The sequence below is a fragment of the Prenolepis imparis genome, unplaced genomic scaffold, assembly GCF_030444845.1.
Source record: "Prenolepis imparis isolate NDT839.2.m4 unplaced genomic scaffold, iyPreImpa1.0 SCAF_2, whole genome shotgun sequence".
Classification (NCBI taxonomy): Eukaryota; Metazoa; Arthropoda; class Insecta; order Hymenoptera; family Formicidae; genus Prenolepis; species Prenolepis imparis.
The window spans coordinates 13942783-13964555 of record NW_028141160.1 but is presented as its reverse complement, the minus strand read 5'-3'; the positions used below and the strand labels follow the sequence as shown (position 1 = coordinate 13964555).

The 21773-nt window shown below is 31.1% G+C and overlaps 1 protein-coding gene across 4 annotated transcripts in view; it reads left to right on the top strand.

Moving 5' to 3' along the window:
* Positions 1-207: 207 nt before the first annotated feature.
* Positions 208-21773, top strand: part of LOC145947589 (sphingomyelin phosphodiesterase) — a 28438-nt gene continuing 6872 nt past the window's right edge. For all 4 annotated transcript variants that reach the window (XR_014427196.1, XR_014427199.1, XR_014427198.1 and 1 more), the window contains exons 1-6: positions 208-480; positions 14012-14115; positions 15384-15592; positions 20469-20765; positions 20898-21290; positions 21577-21749. Coding sequence is in view for 1 of the 4 variants with exons in the window: in XM_083057394.1 (XP_082913520.1) it covers positions 14040-14115; positions 15384-15592; positions 20469-20765; positions 20898-21290; positions 21577-21749 (1148 nt within the window). In the remaining 3 variants the exon portion in view is untranslated. The remainder of the gene's footprint in view (positions 481-14011; positions 14116-15383; positions 15593-20468; positions 20766-20897; positions 21291-21576; positions 21750-21773) is intronic.

Genomic DNA, 21773 nt, shown 5'->3' with positions numbered 1-21773 from the left:
GCTTATTTTGTCAATTGCTGCAATGACAACCGCGAATTAATCTTTTAAGGAAACGCACGTGGGATTTCGTCTTTAAAATCATACCGCGCAAGTCGTCGATTGGCTAGCCGGCATGCGTCGACGAATTACTGAGCATGCGTGCGTGGGTGACGGAAGTCGCGCAAAAGCGAGCGCGCAGCGTAACAGCGCTCAGTTCACGCTGTACGTTCGGCGCGAGAGGTATAGGTGGTTTGATGTGGGATACACAAACAAGAGGCTGAGCTCGCATGCGTGTGTACGCGTTGCGTGACTTTCGTCTCATCACGTCTATGATCCAGAAAACGTGACAACGCGAAACGGATTAGACGGATTCCGTGATGTCGCGGGATTGATTCGACCAACTATCAGCCGGTCGCGTCTTGGTGAATGCGTCTTGTTTTCGCGATTTTATTGTCATTCGTTCTTCATGTTCCGGCGCGTATTTGCCATACTTCAAAATTCGTAAGTACCTTATCTTTGCGATATAAAGAAATCGTATGACTTTTATAACTCTGCATTATCACAAATATATCCATTTTTTACGTAAGAATTAGTTTATTTTTCTTAATTACATTCTACACACACTTTAATTTTATATACGCTATAATAAATCTATATTAAAATACATGTGAGAGAGATAGACTTTAGTATATACAGGGTGTATCAGACCACCCGTCCATCCCTTTTATTTTGGAAACGGCTCAAAATTATGAAAAACCACGTAATACATGTTTGATTATTTCGAGAGACTAGTCTTTTAAAGGGGTTTCGATGGTTCTCCCCCCAAGAGAATGCCCCAGGAAAATCCCAACTTAAAAATTTTTAATGGAACCACCCATATTGTAGTATATCGTTCAAAAGGGCATAAAAAAAGAAAATTTTTGGCGCAAACCGGGGGTTGATACGTTGACCCGTTCAGAAGTTATTTAGAATCAAAGTTCGAAAAAGGCCAATTTCAAAAAATCATAACTACCATTTAGAAAATTCTAAAAAAAAAACGTTTGAGGTGTGAAAGTGTTCATCTTTTAAGTTCTTTCCATAAAAAATTCAGATTTGACCTTGATGTTATTTTCAGTTCAAAAAATAAATTCAAGCAACTTATTAAATTCACGTCTTGTTTGAATTTCTTTCTTAAATTGAAAAAAAAAACTTCAAGATCAAATCTGAATTTTTTATGGAAAGGACTTAAAAAGACAAACACTTTTACACCTCAAACATTTTTTTAGAATTTTTCAAATGGTAGTAATGATTTTTTTTAATTGGCTTTGTTAAACTTTGATCCTAAATAACTTCTGAACAAGTCAACGTATCAACCTCCGGTTTGCGCCAAAAATTTTCTTTATTTATGCTCTTTCAAACGATATACTACAATATGGATGATTCCATTTAAAATTTTTGAGTTGGGGTCCCCTTGGGATACCTTCTTAGGGGAACAAAGGGGAAACTATCGAAACCTCCTTATAGGAGTAGTCCCTCGAAATAATCAAACACGTATTTCGCGATTTTTCATAATTTTGAACCATTTCCAAAATAAAAGGAGTGGACGGGTGGTCTGATACACCCTGTATATATCTCAAGATTATACCTATTAAACTCCAACAGACAAACAAAAAGTTTCATTAGATCAAAGCAGAGTTAATCAGAGTTAATCATGCTTCAAGTCGTCCCATGAGATAGATAAAAGGCGGGTGCTTTGTCACATGTTTGAAAGTACTTAATTCCGAACTGATTATAATAAGAATATTGGTTTCAATATAACAACATCCATAATTTATTAAACAATAACAATAAAATTAGAACAAGAATAAAATTTAATAATTTAGATTAAAAATGAAGGTTTGAAACAAACACGAACAACACACTTTGTGTTCCACCTTCTTCTTTTTTTTCCGTTGCTCTTTGCGTGTTCTTTGTAGAATTAATTAGCGAAAAGATATCACGGATGCGTACGCACCCAATTGCATTCTCAGTCCGTATCGGAACCGTGACTTTGATAAACGGTATATTTGTACAATATTCACCACGATATCAATTTAATATTATTTTTATTTTAAGTTATTTATAATGTTGCAAATGATAAAAAAGTAATAAAATCTTCAAAGGGAAATAATCTCTACGAATAATGTAAATAAAATTTCTAACTAAAATTTTGATTAAAATATGGATGTTATTTTGATGATATTAACACAAAGGCTATTGTACAGATGTTGTTCACGAGAGTATCAGTGCCTGTATAATAACAAGAATGGAATCTTTATTAATCGTAAAATGTATAACATGATTCTATTATATGCAGGGTTATTGATATATGAACGATAATAAGGATAATAATTCACTGATAAGATGTTTAATGAAACACAATACTGCAGCTCTATTTTCTTTATGATACCATATCACATACAATGATCACTTATCATAATGCGTAATTGTTCTTTCATTAGTTGTTAACTGCTTCTTTTTAAGTATGATTTTATTTTAGATGTTTAGAAGCAGAGCAGATTAACTTTATCTAATTACATTATAATTATAATTTTCTTTCTGAAATCCCAAATTGTGTACACACACACATAATTGAAATAGATTAAAATTTTTTAGCAGCTAATAATCGAAGTAAAATTTGAAATATATAAATCAATTTTATTCAACAAGTAAAAAAATTTCAAAAAAACAAAAATTAATTAGTTATATTTAATTGATAAATTCTGATCATAATATATATTGTTAAAAGAATAATTTACGAAAATAAATATAGAGACCTCACAAACAATAACATACAATATACATACGCTTTACATAATATTATATAATAACTAATATTACATAATAGCAAGCTCACATTTGCACATACTATCTATACCGCACAATGCATTGAGTATCTGTATTACACGCAGCTTTGTCTCGGACGCGTGTGAATATGCGGATTGATATACATGTTATGCACGTGGGAATCATTTCTTTCATGCATCCTTATGCTCCAACTTCTTCCAATTTAGAAAAATATGTAAAAGTTAAAAAAAAGAAAAGCATATACATATATATATACATATACATATATATAAAGAAAAAATTAACCATCCTTCGTCGTTTAAAAAAAATAATAATTCATCTTTGCAAATAATTTTATTGGGTAATTTTTGACTTTGTGTAATAATACATAAAAAAATTCTATCAAGATACCAAATCAAAAATGTTTAATTCGAAAAAGTATAAAAATAAAAGTATGAAAAACAAATTCTATATTCTTGCGATACACATATTATAATAAATAATTCGTTCTGTATTTAAATTTAAAAATTTTAACGTACATGATAAAAACATCGTTTCATATTTATTTCAAGTCACCAAATAATATTATACTTGCAGCCTTGCAAAATATGATAAAATAAGTAATTTAAATATATTTATATGTAGTAGATTGTGTGCGTATGTGCTACATGGTCTGGAATTCGAAACAGAGAAATTCAAGAATCAGGAAGCTCTTCCTATCTGATTGAATTACGTACGCGATGCCTGTAGAATAAGTGCTTTTATAATTTTCTTTCTCCGATAGAAACGCATTCTTGTATATTTTCATACGTATATATCACACTGCAGAATATCTATAAATTTTTCTTTTATTTTGCAAATTTTTGCAATACATGATATTCACAAGATCAGTCTTTAACATTTATAATACAATATTAATTTTATAAATATTTTTTATTCTACTATTTGATTAGTCAAATCATATATACGCATAATCATTAAAGTTTTATGAATTTATATGTGAAAAATAAATATAGATATTAATAACTCTCTGTATACTAATATTTAATATTATAAATTTTTTTTTAATAATGAAATTTAATTTAGCAATTTCGCTTTTTGATTTAAACAATCAGAAAGCGAATACATCCAATTTTAATATAAAGAAAAAAATTATCAAAAAAATTACGTTTAAATTCTCAAGATGACACTATATATAGAAATACACGAAAGAATCAATTTTCCGTTGATTAATTCAAACAGTGAAGGTTTAAGTGTAGTCTTCGAGTTATAAACTGGCCACAAGCATTGATTTGAGCACGTTTAAGCAGCAACCAGGTGGTAATTTCACTTTGATAACGGAACATCAAGCAATGTACACCTGCAGTGATATGACACAGTCTCATCGCACGTACACATGCATTGCTTTATTATTATCTAGATTAATGCTTAAATGCGCAGTAAATGAATGCAGCATCTATACATTTTTTTCCAATTGTTTTGTAATCGATCATAATGAACAGCAGTGATAACATTCTGTGCTTACCAGATTTCATGTATTCAATTACGACATTAAGTGATTTGACTGTTTGCGTCACGTACATTATTAAAATATTTACGCAAGAACAGTTACATATTTGTGAGATAATTTTTCTTCTACAATCACTATAAAAAAACATGTGATTACTGTAAAAATAACATTTGACTACGCGAATATCTACGTAATGACTGATAAAATTAATTTATATTAAAGACTTTCGATGACACTATCTGCAAGCATTGCGTATAATAGATCGCATATATGTGTCAGAAATCCATTATTTATATTAAAATATTAACGGAATAAAATGGAGCTGAAACACGCTAACCGGAGTAAATAAAATACACAGTAAATAAAGTCGATACATTCAGATACGAATAAAATAAAGTCTATACATCAGAAGATTGACTTTTTTGAGATTTCAGAAACTTTGTATGCATTGCGTTATATGCCATTGAATATTAAATGTAACGAAATATTTTAAATTATTTAACAAAAATTAAGTTAATTAAAATAATTCAATAAATTCAATAAATAAATACTCGTCAATAAATAAATTTATATTGCGTATCTAGATATTTGGTCTAAATTTAATATATAAGATATTTGTTGGGAGTAAAGAGAGATTCTGGATACATACCTAAAAATGATTCTGAGGGTCTCATTTAAGTTACTGATGGCGATGGCACTCAGTGACGTCACGTTAAGAGAGAGCGAGGTGCTTAAGTAGGTTATAGGCGCCGCTGTGCTGACACGAGAAACGATCGGCTATTGGTCACAAAACGTAGTTATAAACGAACCGTCGATGAATCGAGTTTGCTCGATGTCGCGTAACGAAAAAAAGAGGTCCCAAATTTATATCTGTTTACGTTAATTTTTAGGTCACTTGTCCTCTTCGCGTGCACGTTAAGATGCAAAGCGCTCATTTTCTTGAAGGATAAGGCGAACCTTGACACCTATGCAGTTACTTGTTGCTCATGGTATTTGAGGAAAATCACAATTTTTTATTTCATCATTTTTCGAAAAAATGATCTGTTATAATCTGAGACATACAATTTCATTTTTACTTTAAAATCAATAATGAGTTGAACGAATGTTTAACGTACATCTGTGACCGGAAATCACACCGCTCATTATCGCATCATGTTGCAAAATTTCAAGATGAAACACTTGGTTCTCAAGCTAAGCAATAATCATCAATATAATTACACTTCCTAGATAAAAAACGCGGATTATAAAAAGTGATGTGGGATAGACGATCATTAAAAGTTTTGTTTTAATACATTTTTTCTGCAGAGAAATATATATATAAAAAAATCTAATTTGTTTATAATAAACCTATTATCTAAATAAATTTTGACATTATAAAGCGAAGTAAATCATGTTGTAACTGATATTGTAATGTGTTTAAACGAGCAGAATATTTACTAACAAAGAAATAGAATGATCAAGGTTAATGGCGAGATATATTCGTTGCAACAGCTGCATCTTTTTGTAGTCATCAAAGAAATATTTCGTTACCTTTGCGATTGAATTTACCTTTAATGTATCTTTAACAGGAAATCGTACAAATGCAAATCTGACTCATGACATAAATAAGTTGACAAAGGATTTTATGTGAAAGAGTAAGATCCCCCCTTTATGAACATATATATACATAGGTATATATTGTGTGGTATAATATTTTCTCTGTGATTAAATTTATAAAATGAAGATTAAATATTTAGGGTAGTTAAAATGATGAATTTATGTGATAATAAAATTATCACATAAAATAAATTTTACGTAATAATTTTACTTGCTATTATAATAATATAATTATATTGAGGGTAAATTGTACAAATTGAAAATACAAAACTTTATACATTGAAAAAAATATTTAAGAAATTAAAATATATGATATATTTACTTTAGTTAGATTAGTTCTTATGGCCTACGTAATTAAATATGTTGAAATGTTGCTAAAAAAATAAAAATATAATTTTGATGTTCTTTAGCGTGATCAAATAATATTATTTGTCTTTTTATATATATTTTTTTAAATAACTTGTGAATTTTTTAATTCAATTTTTTCAAAGCAAACTTTGTAATTAATTGAAAAATTTTGATAGACATTATATGTATTTCAAACATATTTATTAGAAAATTATATAAATACTTTATTTGTATTAAAAAAGTAAAGTCTTTTAGTTAGACTACAGAAACATGATTTTTCATCACACGAGAAATCGTGGGTTCACGATGATTCAACAATTACCTATTCAGACACCGTGAGCAACGTTACGCGGATGTTTTCAAATTAAGGGAAAGTTCGATGAGAAGGAGAAAGAGAAATGTATAATGTCAGCGCACATCTTTATCTGTCCAACCAAATACATACCGCATCTACTTCTTGGTACAGCTTTTCTCAGAAGCAGTAACTTTGTTTCCTCGATATTACAACGCCAAACTGTGCAATGGCCTTGTTAAATGAGAATTTCGGGTTTTGTTCGACTCGCATGAGTTGCAACTATCAATATTGCAAAAATTAATATGTTGCATATATAACTATACGTTTTCTGCAACAATCACACCAACCCATAAAATTTTCAATAAATTTATTTGAAAGATGTGCAATCCCTATCAAAATCTTATCTTTCCATTAATTACAAACAAAGTTTGCTTTAAAAAAATTTGGACTCATAATAAATTAAAAATTAAAAAATAATATCATATAACCATATCAAAGAAATATAAAAGTTATTATTACATATTTCTTTAATTATTATTATATATTATATATTTCTAATGTGATATATATAATATTTATAACACTTTTTTGTATATAATTATTTTGCTTTTGTCACGAATATCGTAATCAATCATAATCTACATTAAAAGAAATACTGAATGGCCATTTGTCAGAGTGAAGTCACTCGGTTAAGAAACGCTACATTATCTGTCGTTAATTAAAATTCAGCAAGACGCGCACTTTAATTACCGCGACAACAGCTGACAGCGATAATCAATCCGCACGCGATGCATATGCAATATATTATTAAACATCTCTACATGCGCGTTTTCTAGCCGGGAGCATAATTTCTCGCGCACCGACAGACTCTCAATATCTCCATTCGCGCTCTTCTCTGTACCATTCTTTCTAAAGCCTCGTCGTTTCTCCTCTTTTCTTCGAGTTCGGTATAGAAATTTCTTCAACCTTCAAAGACTTTTTAATGCTCCATGATCCTCGTAAATTTGGTCAAAAAAATTTCACCTAAGAGAAAATTCTATCCAATTGATTCGCATAGTTTAAATTAGGGAACGATCTTGTTTGACGCAAATGTCAGTCGATTTTCAAGTCTCACATATGTATATTCAATCGTTTCTGTAAAATGTAGACCGCTTTCTTAAATAAATCAGTGAAATCCATAGATGTATCCGTTTTGCGTTCGCTTCATCGCGTGATGCATCTCATTGAATTGTTTGCATTTTCCCAAACAGAAAAGATACATTTCTATATTGCGTGCGATTTCTATATCTGTTACATCGAGCGCACAAGTAAAGATGAAAGTAAACATTAGTAAAATTATTTAATTAATTACCCAGAAGACTGAGATGTCAAATAAGGCTCTGCGCACAATAGAAAAAATATTAGGAGAATAAATATTAAATATTAGGAATAAAAGAATTATTTTAAAAGAATAAAATCAAAAAAACTCTGATATACAAATACAAATTCAAGTATAAAGGGCTCTTATTAGCTTATTAACCCTTATTAATTTTTTATATCCGAATTTGTATTTTTATATTAGGATCTTTTTGATTTTATTATTTTAAAATAATTCTTATTTTTAATATTTAATATTTGTTCCTAATATTTTCTGTATTGTGCGCAGGGCCTAAAGCGTTGTATTATTTATTGATTTTATCATTCTCTATTTACGAAAATAATAAAATATAATCTTTTGCAAAATCGAGATAAAAAATGGCGATAAGAATGCTTGGCTCTTAGCTCTTGTTGTCATTTTTTTATTTTTATTTTTTATCTGTCCTTTTTATCTTGATTTGATTACATCCAAGCGAGTCTTTATAATTGTATTATAATCTTTACTTTTGGAAACGACGAAGATCATTCGTCGAAAAATTATCTATCGTACATATTGCGAGAGGAATAGTAATTAAATAAGAATAATTAAAATTGACCCAATTTTTAAATTCCTGCTCTTAGTCAGCTCTAACTTTGAATTTGCATAATTAAGGTCTCTTTTACGTATATGTATTTTTTCATTAGATAGAAATTTTCCGACTATTTTGTATGTAATGACTTGAATGAATCTTAGTTCTTGATAAATTCTTGATAAATTATCGTTACTCCTAATCGTTTCAGTTGCATAACAAAATTAATTAATGCTCATAAATAACATTTAATAGTGCGTTCAAGGTTTATAATAACACGATTATAATAAAAAATATTTGTCGCATAAAGTGATAGTTTATGCGACAAGGATTTTTTATTACAATGTATCGTAAACATAAAAATAAAAAAATGATTGACATAGAAATAAGTCAGAGAATTATTGTCATAAATTGTCAATATCAAAGAACAGAGAAAAATATTTTTAAAATAGAACAATTTTACAATTTACATGCATTCTCCAATAATTCCCATTATTATTAGCAATAAAAATGGATCGATCATCACTAATATGTTTGAATTTCAAAACTAAACAAAACTAAAAAGGCGATTATAACAGCAATGAAAATCGATCGCAATACTTCCTGAATATCCTTCGGGAGATTATGGTTAAAAAAAGACGGAAATTATGTCAGCAACGACCTTAATTATCAATGACGAAAGTGGATTCCTAATCACTTTGTCGATGATTCGGAAAGTGAAAAAGTAAACGAAAAGAAGGAGGAAACTCGAAAAAGTGGATCACTCACATAATTACCGAGATATCTTGATTTCGGCATAAATACTGTTTCCTATGAGAAGTTTTTTTAAGAGCTTAAAGAGCAAACATATGACGTGCAATCTTACGCATTATTTGCCGATTACGACTATTTGATGATGAAAGTGGACTGGACCGGTCATCTCATCATCTCATACCGATATTTGGAAATTCATGTAAAGTGGAAGAGGCAAATAATGCAAGTGAGAGCTGTTATAGCTTTTGTTGAAGCGATTTATATATAGGAGCTTAAGATTCGAATCTTTTATAATTTAACGACTCAATTTTACTAAATTGCATCTATGCACACGCAGCACAAAAAAATTCTTTGAAACTTTAAAGTATTAATTTCTTTTCACAAGATTCCTCTTCTGCTAAACAATATCCACATTGATTGTAAATTAGTTCTCTCTTTTCTCTTTCAGATCTCTAAATTGAAAGTTAATTATTGCTGCCTTATGTTCATTTATATACAAAAATTTATCTTTATTACGCGGATTCGTATATATATATAATTATAAGATTTAAAAAGATTAGCTCAAGTTACCTCATAATCCTAATATCGATTTAAATGGCTTTTACCTCAAATACATGCATTTCCTCATGCAGCTGTCGGGTCCGGATACACATTGCTCCGACGAATTCTTTCGATGTTCGCCGACTTTCATCCTCCGATCGAGCGAGGAGGAGAGCCGGCGCCGGCATACATATGTAGCACAGCGACGTGGTTTCACGCGTTGTAAATTATCCGTACGCGGCCATTCATGCCACTGGCAATGCGCCTTCCTTCCCTAAACTCCAATCGTCCGATCGAGTACGCCATTTATGCCTCTCGCGAGAGAAAATTACGAGGCTATTACGCTTGCTGCGTGTATCCAGTGCTCTGCACATTCACGTGCGTGTTCGTTGGCGATAGTGACTTTCATTCGGCGTTAGCATTGAGCAGCGAGGAAGGTCGCTTTATCGCCGATCATTAGCATCACAGAGAAAAGATGCAGGAAGCGTGTTTGTATCAAAGACTCTAATCGCCGGCTTGTTTCGAGACTGTATACTTTCGAGTAATAAATCGAAAGCAAATCACCGGAAGTAAACAGATAAGACTAGAGACTAGTTAAGATATTCGAATATTTATTTAAATAAGCACAGTTTCTCATCTTATCTTGTAAAGAGAAATAAATGTTCAAAATTAGTTAAAGAAAGAGAGCCTCTTCATACATATTTATAATTTATATCATTAATACTGATTATGTACTGATCAATATTTATATCAATATTATTTTATTAATATCAATAATTTTTCTAATTATTTAGAGAACTCTTTTTATTTCGTCGAGTAAGTTTTGACATATATTTTGATGACATATATATTTTAATAGTTTTATACGAATATAAGATAGAAAAATCTACATATGTAAACTGCTTGGCCCGAATATGGGGCCGGTTTTTAATAAAGTCTACTCACTTCCTATTGATGCCTAATTTTAAAACTCTAAAAATTCAATTGATCGCTTATGATATTTCTTTTCTTTATTTGGCTGCTGTAAATGTTAAATGATATTTTGAATATTTTCAGAGAAAGGCAGTCAATAAATTGTCTATAGCTTTCTACGTGAATCATATTCGGGGATTAGATTTCTTATATTCATATGTGCCTTAACAAGAACGATGTAGTAAAGTTATTATACGCCTCGGGAAAGTACCCTTCATTGTAGCGAATCATGCGAAAAGCGGCAGATCGCAACCAAGTCGACAGACCGGTTTTGCCATCGCGCAATTAGCGTTGAAGAATTTCGCTTAACTCGCAATGAGACGGGGATTTAAATTAATGACGTGCTATAACGCGAGACCGTTTTGCTGTCGCGCAATCTACAAAACACGAATGTTAAAATATACAGGTCAGTGTCGACTTGAAAAATACCTCAGATCGACGTGTCTCAATGTTGCAAGAAGTACAGACACCGTTGCACAGATACACAAACACACACATATACATATGCAAATTGCTGTACAAGCATATGCATAGAATACAAACGTGCAAATAAATAAGACACATTCAGTACAAATGATTATATTACTCTAAGAAATTTTTGTTAAAATTTTTTTCATCAGTCTAGACACTTGTTCTGCTATACCAATGCACTTACGTAAGTTTGTGCACGACGAGCTTAAGTGAGTCTTCTTTCGTTGAACCCCACGGTAGGTCAAATAACGGTCAGCCGCGTATTCCACTTGGCCGGCCAGCTCGCACCTCGATTTACTACGTCGACTCGCGATTTTATCACTGACAAAAATTTGAGAACCGTCTTTACGGAAATTTTCAATTTAAAGAGAGAATATAATTTGAGATATAATATAATTGAAAGAAGAAATTTTCAAAACTTAACATATATCGCTTTCTTTCGATGATACTTGAATTTATTGATTAAAAGAAATATAATAATTAAAAATCGAACATGCTTTATTATTGCAATAGACATAGGATAAAATTATCAAGAAATTTATAATATCACAAGTTTATTAATATAAAAAAAGTAAATTGGCGATATATTATAAATCTAATCTTATAACATCTGCTTTAGAAATTTTGGAAATAACGATTAATTCATTATAAAATGTTTTACCAAACGAGTCATATCTTTAATTATGTATAAATATTAAGAGCAAGCTGTTAGAGTCAGCAATCTTTTTATCTTCATTTTGATAGCAGGTTGTCAGGCGGAAGAGATATAAAATAGGAAAACAACTAATATAAGACACACAGAAAGCGGGGATATCCGGAAGTACAACGCGAGCTCTTCACCGCGTTAGATGCATATGCAACTTTCGCCAAAACTGATTCCACTAAATCAACGCAACTGTCAATTGAATAGATTGAAGTAAAAAATTACTAGACTCCGCGAAACTTAATTGAGAAGCTACAAAGTAACATAGCAAATTATAGAGTAAGATTGAAATTATAAAGAGGTAGAGCAAACTTTGATCTATATTTCTGGCTTTCTCATCCTGGAAGTAACACTCTAAATTATATCAAAAATTTGTTATTGTTATTTTATTAAGACAATATTTAATTATTGTACGAGAATATTTAATTAATATATTAAAATTGACAATATACAATATTAATATATTAATTATATAATATATTTATAGACTTCTTTTATTATAGGATATTTAAAATATTTTTTTCATTATTATAGCTGCAACTTTTTGTTTTATTATATTAATATGTTATACTTTATATAGATCTTTTTGCAAAGACGTGTAACTCTGTAAAAAAAATAAATTACAAGCCATAGAGAGAAGTACAGACGCGATTGGTACCGAGCCAAGATACATCTCGCGCTTGAATGACACGTGTAGCCTTGACACGAACGTGCATCGTCTGCAAGTGTTATATATATCTCATGTAAATTATTCTAAATGTCCCAGTCGGCTGCTATTCATTTTCATTTCAGCTGCTTAAAATGCGATCTCAATTTTGAATAATAAAATCAGTGATTCATCATAAAATCGCGTGACCTGTTCATGATAAATTACTCAATAAATCCCTCGGTGAATTATGTATCATCTGTCAAATTGTTCGGTGCTATTTATCAATCGAGACTTTGTGAGAAAAATTTAAATCAGTCTAGTTTTAATTTTCCTATATTCCTCTTTTTCTGCCTATTTGGACGCATCATTAAATTGCAGAATATAAGAAAAATTAATGAGAAACAAATGTAATTAAATTTAAATAGTTTTATCTATTTTTATATTAATAATATAATATATATATACATATTTATATATCAACGTGTTTAATGACAAAATTAAAAAATCTTGAGATAACTGCAAAAGATTTGTGTTTTAGATTTTTACTGATAGAAATCTCTCAATCGTTTCGAGAAGAAACTTCCGTTACTAGCATAGAGAATCCGCTAACACTATATAAGCGAATTCTTGCTCAGAGAATCGAACGAGTTCCGTTAATCGAACGAGATCCGTCCTTGGATGCGACACGTTCTGTCAATCTAGGCGAAGATCGTCATTATTTTTTACGCATTCAAAAGGCGTCGAGCAACGTCTTCATACCATTGCTAACCCACTTATTGTTAGAAGTAACAGTAACAGGCGGAACGATGCCCAAAAATTTCGAGTGTTGTAACAGTGACACCGATCGAACATATGTTTGCCGGAAGAAAAATCAATCGTCGCTTATTCTTTCTCGCACGACTTTCTCTCTTACGTTTACTCTCGATTGAAAAAAGTAATCACGAATAAAAGAAAATAAATTCGCGATTTGTAAAAACGCGAATTTTCGCAAACTTCCTCGATTCGCGTCGCGACGACGTAATTCTCGACGCCTCGTTTACGTCGAGGAAAGTGCAAGTTACGCTCCGTCGAATGCAAATTCTTTCTCTGGTAATTTTGCGTGCACCTTTCACGGATATGTCCGCCGGACGATTAATCGCAATTTTCAGCGGCGAGTGCATAATGAGCGTGCTCTTGCTATAAAATTAATTGGAGATTTATGATTGGATTCGTTTTCCTTGTTCGTTTTTTCTTTCCTTGCTTTATTGCTCAATCAATTTCTATATATATTGCTCATAATATAAAAAGCAAAATTAATTATATACTTTTTTTATTTTAGGTATTTCTATTAATCCTTTTTTTCGCATTTATATATATTTTTCGTGTATGACCAATTTTCTTACATAATTAAAACGTAATATATATTTAATATATAATACTATAGTAATAACATATTTATACATTTTTTATTTTTTTGTGATTACAGGTAACGATACCAAAGAGTGCAAAATAGTATGCGAAGTCAAAGCAGGATATCGTCAAGTTTCTTCCTGTTATGTTTTCTCTCCACTTCGATATGGATTGTTATCGGTATGTGTATTTTAAAATATATATATAGTTTTATTAGATAGAAAATATATCAATTTTAATTAGCTTTCTGAAATCATTTTAATAATATTATAATAATATTACTCTGCAAAAACAACCAATGAAACTTATTCGTGTAAATAATCCGAATAACAGAACAAGAAACGCAATTAAATTGCGTAACAAAAGTAGATAATAATACTATGTGTATATTAGAGTTTATATAATACAAGAGAAGATAAAAGAGATGGACCGAACTTTATATGACATAAATACGACTTTGACGATTCAAATCGAAAAATAGAGCGCGACTTGCTGTGCGCAATCTCGTAACCTCTTTTTGCCGAGAAAGTATTTAAGATTTGCATGCGATTCGATCGATTATATTCATGGGAAATTATGCGACTTCCCTTGAATAGCGAGTCATCGGCTATTTCGAGCGTAACGAAAAAAATTGTACGTTTTCAAGGTAAGATAATCTGTGCGGCATAATACTTTCTGTGCTTCATGGGAAAAATCGACATACTTTATCGAAGCAACCTTCCAGGATTGTAACTGATCGTTTATGATTAATTGCAGCGTGAAAAGCGGATGTTTCCTTCCGCATGAAACGATCCGTACCACAAGATTGTTCATTTATTTTTATATCGTCTACTAGAAAGTCTTTAATATCACGCGTCGTTTGGAGAAAAGACTCTCGTCTTTTTACTGTCAAATATCAATTTCATCTCAATTTGCAACGAGTAATTTAATCTATAGAAATCTTATTCTTATTAAATCTTACCCATGGAAGAATTCACTACATTCATGCGTTTTTTTTTACAGATTTTTTTATATTATATTTTATTATTACACTTATATATATATATATATATATATATATATATAATTAAATTAAAATTAATATATTTATTTAATATATGATATATGCCATATAAATCGTGATACATTAATTGCAAGTTATCTAAGAGAAAAGATACTGATCTGGCATCGCGCTCAAACGAATTGCAATTATTCGTGTCATATAAAGCTCGACGTAATTCCTAGCACTTCCTGCCAAACAAGAAACGTTTTCGCACAACAGGTGCTTTACGCAAATTGCAAAATTAACTTCGCGAGAATCGGATTGCGCAACTTGTGGAACAATAATTCGCCAGAAACGAGAATCGTGGCATCTTCCGGCCACACCAGCGGAAGCGACTCGGGCATTCGCCTCGCTTTCGATTGGTCGCGGCTTAATTAAATGAATGCTTTTTCCGGTTTTCCGACAGGAAATCCCATTCGGCACAGGACGAGACGGGAAGCGGAGATAGCGTTCACCAATTGGACCGCGCTGGCCGACGAATGGATCGCGGCGAAGGCCAGGGCCGCCGAAAGGATGGACGTCGCTCTGCTGCCGTTCAACGAGAGATTTCGGGAACTACCGCCTACAGTTGAGACTTTCGTTGTTAACGGCACCAGTTCAGAACAATTGGAACGGGTAAGGAAAAAAAATATCCTTTATTCACATTTGTATCCTCGGTGGCGTGAACAAAGTAACATCTATTTTAATTAAAAATCTGTCATTATCAGTTGTATAAGATCTTTCTTTATCAATTAGAAATTTCCTCTGATATAAATACTACAACAAAATTAAATCGTCTTTTATGTGGAAATTGACGTAAGACTTTGTACCAACAATATATCATAAATTGCATTTTATAGATATTCACAAACCTTTGGAAAATATAACAGATGATATAATTGCATTGTTAAAATAATTTTGAAACTTATTTTATACTGAAAATTTTACTATTTACGTCGGTTTTGTGTAAAAAATTCTTAATTCTAATATCGACCAGCATACATAATATATTCTTTGTATTTCTTTATTATTTGATATTATAAAATTACTATAATAATTGCAACAACTCCAAAAAAATTTTTTTTTAATCCTAGAATGGCAAAAATAATGAAATAGCTGCTAAACACTTTTTACATCTTTACATTGCATAAGCTAGACGATTAATATTAATACAGCTAGAATACAGCTTACATCGTTCGATCTGTTTCTACTTTACGTGACAGTAGTTACATGTCGGACGCAATCAGACCGTTGAAAACGCATTCGACACACTCGATTAATAAGAAAAGTATCATCTATCGACTCGAGCTTCTTCCGTAAACAGAAACCTGTAAAACGTATTATCCTATGGAATTATTATCGCATAAATAAACTGATAAAATCGATGATCGTGAAATGAGAAAAGACCATGAAAAACTTTCTACATTCGTTCGCGTTTGCTTTATAAGAAACGGGAAATTGGTCTAATCGATGCATTTTCACTCTTGCATCCACATGTGGAATCTTAATCAGTATGTTTCCTCTTGATGCGTGAAATTAGTTTAGAAAAGCATTAATCAACCGCAAGTATTGAAAACGGATCAATGATGTATATCACGTAATTAATACGCGCAAAGATTACTGCATCAAAAAATTGCGAAATTGCTGGGTAAAATTATGTTACACTAAAATTGTGTTTAATTGGCCAGAGACTCTTTAAAATATATTGCTAGACGTATATATAAAAATCCCCTAATTGTGCGAAGAAACGCAACTCATCGTGCAAATTTCGAAATTGTCGTCATTGTTATTCTTCCGTACCTTTTCGCGACCTCGTCTTCCTCTCTTTTCTTTTTCTCTTTTTGTCTTACTCAATGGGAGGGACGACCATGTCGCTGCGGCTCTCACTTTTAGTGCCAAAATACTTTCACCAACGCGACCATCGACAAACATCGTGTTGAATGCAAGTATGTACATATCTTCTATCTTCCCTATTCGTGTGTGCTCATACGTATACACATCGTGTATGATGTGGTGTCAATGACTTTCGCTCGCGAAAGTCGCCCACGATCATCGATATCATTCGTCATCGCTTGCGTAAAAGAAATCGCACCGATAGACATATCTATACATCGCGGTGCTCCCTTCGAACTCGGAAAAGGTGCAGGCTCGTTTATCTCGGGATCACAAGCCAAGAAGGAAAGTTGCATGATCAAAGGCACGCAGAAAGCGACACGAAGAAATTCGTTTCACTTAATTCGAGTTGTTTCGTGATGTATTATGATTAATTATGATAGACGAAGCACGCATACATCGATTAATTTTCTGACAGTTTTCGTGTTTTCCTGTAATTATTGGGACTTTAACAGGGACGCATTATTAATTCAAACATCTATTTATAATCAAAATTGATTTTTATTATAAGCTATTGAAAAAAATAAAAAAATCTGAAAAAATAAACAAATGAAATAAATTATATCGCTGAATATATGTAATCATAAGAAAAAACATCAGAAAATTACAAATACTAGAACAACACAAGCGCGCGCTACGCGCGCGCCATTCTTCGATTTTATATAAAAAAGAATGATATTTTTATATAAAGTTTGTTTAAACTTGATTAATATTTTTTGACAGAAATCAGCTGATTAAAGCATTAATTTGTTAATTAAATTTTTAAATAATAGTATGTAATAAAAATTATAAAATAATAATATGTTTTAAATAAAATGTTATAGTACTTTTTAAACTCGCGATTAATATTTTTTGACAGAAATCAGCTGATAACTGTCAAAAGATATTAATCAAGTTTAAACAAACTTTATATAAAAATATCATTCTTAATATATACATAAATATATACATAAATGTGTGTGTGTGTGTGTGTGTGTGTGTGTGTGTACATAGATGTATATATATATAAATGAGTACATAAATGTATATATATATAAATGATACAGGGCGTTTCAGGATGAAATGGAGGAAATGGTTAGCATTCCAGTACTTGATTGTACACATTTTAAGCAAAAAAGTTTATATAAACATGTGTCTTATTCTGGACGGTTATAAAGATACAACGCGTTCAAGTTTAAGAACGAATACATTTATTAACTTAGTAGAATCAAATGCTATGAAACAATTATATTAAATTTTTGTATTTCATAGAATTTAGTTCTAATAAGTTAATTAATGTATTCGTTCTTAAAACTGAATATGTTGTATCTTTTTAACCAGAATAGGACACATGTTTATATAAACTTTCTTGCTTAAAATAATATGTATAATCATGTCTTAGAATGCTGACCATATTCTTCCTGAAACATCCTGTGTATATATGTATATATATATTTTTTTCTTATTTCGTTTAATCCTAACCGAATATAATTACTAATTACGCGCGCGAAGCGAAGTTATTATATTATTCTTTGATAATAAAATCTTAAAAATTGCAACGCAAGCATAAAAATTATTATTGCAATCAATGCATACAGAAAATATATTAATTAATTATACGCAATGCATAAAAATACTATATTTAAATCTTTAACAGAAAATGCGAACAACAAAATAGAATTTTCTACAAGAATTTTTTGACCAAAATACCTACGCTTTCATTAGACTCACACATCTCCATACATCTGCTACGCTGCACGTCTCGCGCGGGACTGATCACCAGTCTCGCGATCGAGATATCTCGCACGAGAATCAGTCTTGCGCGAGACGCGCAACGTGACGGACGTGTGGGATATGTTAATCTAATAGAGAGGATAGAAAGAGAGAGATGTTTTCGTCGGACCCGGTTCATTCTTGGCTGTGAAGTTGGCTTGCGCTGTTAGTTGGCGACACCGCTGCGCAGAGTCTTGTGGTCGGTGGTGGGGATTAGTCTCTCGCGAGACGTGCAACGTGGTGAACGTATGGGACGCGTTAGTCTAATGGAAGGGATAAAAAGAGAGAGATGTTTCGCCGGGTCCGGTTCACTCTTGGCTGTGAAGTTAGGTATCACCGTCAGGTGGCGACACGGACACCGCTGCTCGCTCAGCGTCTTGCGGTCAGTCCAGTCCAGTCTAGTCTTACGCGACACGTGCAGCGCATTGAATGAGTATTAGATGCGTGAGTCTAATGAAAGCGCAGATATTTTGATTTTAAAAGATTTTTAGAAAATCCTATTTTTTGTTCCCTGTTAAAGATTTTAATATTATATTTGTATACATTGCTTAATTAATTAATATATTTTTATGCATGCGTTGCAATTTTTGAGATTTTATTATCAAAGAATAATATAACATCACTTCGCGCGCGTAATTATATTTAGTTAGATTAAACGAAATGAGGAAATAAAAATATATTATATATATATATAGAAAGAGAGATATATGATATACAAATATATGTATATTAAAAAAAATATATATATATATAAATGTGTACATAAATGTATATATATATATATATATATATATATATATATATATATATTAATGAGTACATAAATGTATATATATATATAAATGCATATACTATATATACATGTACATAATATATATACATATTCATATATATACATATTTATATACTTATATACATGTTATAATACTTTAAACTCGAATAATATTTTTTGACAGAAATCAACTGATAACTGTCAAAAAATATTAATCAAATTTAAAGTGCTATAATACCTTATCTGCGATTAATATTTTTTGACAGAAATCAGCTGATAACTGTCAAAAATATTAATCGAGTTTAAAGAATTGACATATTATTTAAAACATATTATTATTTTTATTTTTCTAACATATTATTATTTTAAAAATCAATTATTTAAAACATATTATTATTTTTATTTTTCTAACATATTATTTTAAAAATCAATTAGCAAATTAACTCTTTAATCAGCTGATTTCTGTCAAAAAATATTAATCGCACATAAGGCATTATAACACATATTATTTAAAACATATTATTATTTTAATTTGTATATCATATTTTTATTTTAAAATTTAATTAACAAATTAACACCTTATTAATATTTTTTGACAGAAATCAGCTGATTAAAAAGTTAATTTGCTAACTAATTTTTAAAATAATAATATGTTAGAAAAATTAAAATAATAATATGTTTTAAATAATATGTCATAATTTTTTAAACTTGATTAATATTTTTGACAGTTATCAGCTGATTTCTGTCAAAAAATATTAATCGCAGATAAGGCATTATAACATATTATTTACAACATATTACTATTTTATATTTTATAATATATTATTATTTTAAAATTTAATTAGCAAATTAACGCTTTATTAATATTTTTTGACAGAAATCAGCTGATTAAAGCGTTAATTTGCTAATTAATTTTTAAAATAAGAATATGTTATAAAAATTAAAATAATAATATGTTTTAAATAATATGTTATAATTTCTTAAATTCGATTAATATTTTTGACATTGCAGTTAGCATTTTATTATTTTATCAACTACTTTACTTGAGACGTTATATCGGATAAATTTATCATGACCATGTATACTTAATTTTAGTTAAATTACTCGCGGATGCTATGGGATATGGAAACAGTTCAGCCGAGTGGTCACTTATCCGGATTTGTTGACAAAGCACTTAAACTGCTAGATCTGAGACAAGTGATGATGGAAGTTGAAACCTCCGTGATGTCCAAAGTATCTTGCACTGCATGCAAAGTAGGCGCCGGCTTGCTGCAGCATTATATAAAAGTCGGCAAGAGCGATGAAGAAATCATGGCCAGCATTTATCAATTCTGCGTATCGCTTAACATACAGAGTGCCCGAGTCTGCCATGGAGTCACCCTGCTTTTTGGGGTAAAGTCTAATAGACTTATATTTTATGTTTATGTATATATGTATATCTATATTTGTTTTTATCAATTATAAAAAAATATTATATACTATATATAAATTAATAAAAATTGAAATTAAAACAAATCTATGTAGGGGGAGGTGATCTACGTGCTGAAACAGGTGAACATGGGCCCAGCGCAAATCTGCAGCTTTGTGATCGGCGATGCGTGCGACGATGCGTTCAATCCGCTTCATGAATGGGAGGTGGCTTTTCCACCTGTCAAGAAACCGCCGATTAAACCGCCGATACCGCCGCAGGAAGGTTCGTCGACCTTCAAGGTGCTGCATATCTCCGACACGCATTACGATCCGTATTATCAAGAGGGTGCAAACGCCGAGTGCAACGAGCCGCTCTGCTGTCGACTGACGAACGGCGCACCTTTGACGGCTTCAGCTGCCGCTGGACGATGGGGCGATTATAGAAAGTGCGATACTCCTAAAAGAACAATTGACCATATGCTCAAACACATCGTTGACACGCATTTGGTGAGTAACACGTCCGAGCAATTAATTAAACCGTTACCGTATAAAACTGACGGAGACGACGAGGCGTTCTTCTAGAGTAAATCTTACGTGCGCATAAAAAATTTTTAATAATGTGTTTTAGCTAATGAAAAAAAATACAATGAAAAAAATTATTTATATTAAATATAATAAATAAGATATTCAATTTTTTTGCAAATAGAACAATTAATAATAGTTGACATAAAGCAGGCGCGGAAAGTGGGAATGGGAAATAAATTCTTTTTTTCATGGTTTAAAAAATTTCTAGGACATTGATTACATCTTGTGGACGGGTGATTTGCCGCCTCACGATGTATGGAATCAAACACGAGAAGAAAATTTAAAGGTGTTGCGTAACACAGTCGCACAAATGATAGAAATGTTTCCCGGTATACCGATTTTCCCAGCCTTAGGAAATCACGAAAGTGCGCCGGTCAACAGGTATATCAGCTATATATCTACTTA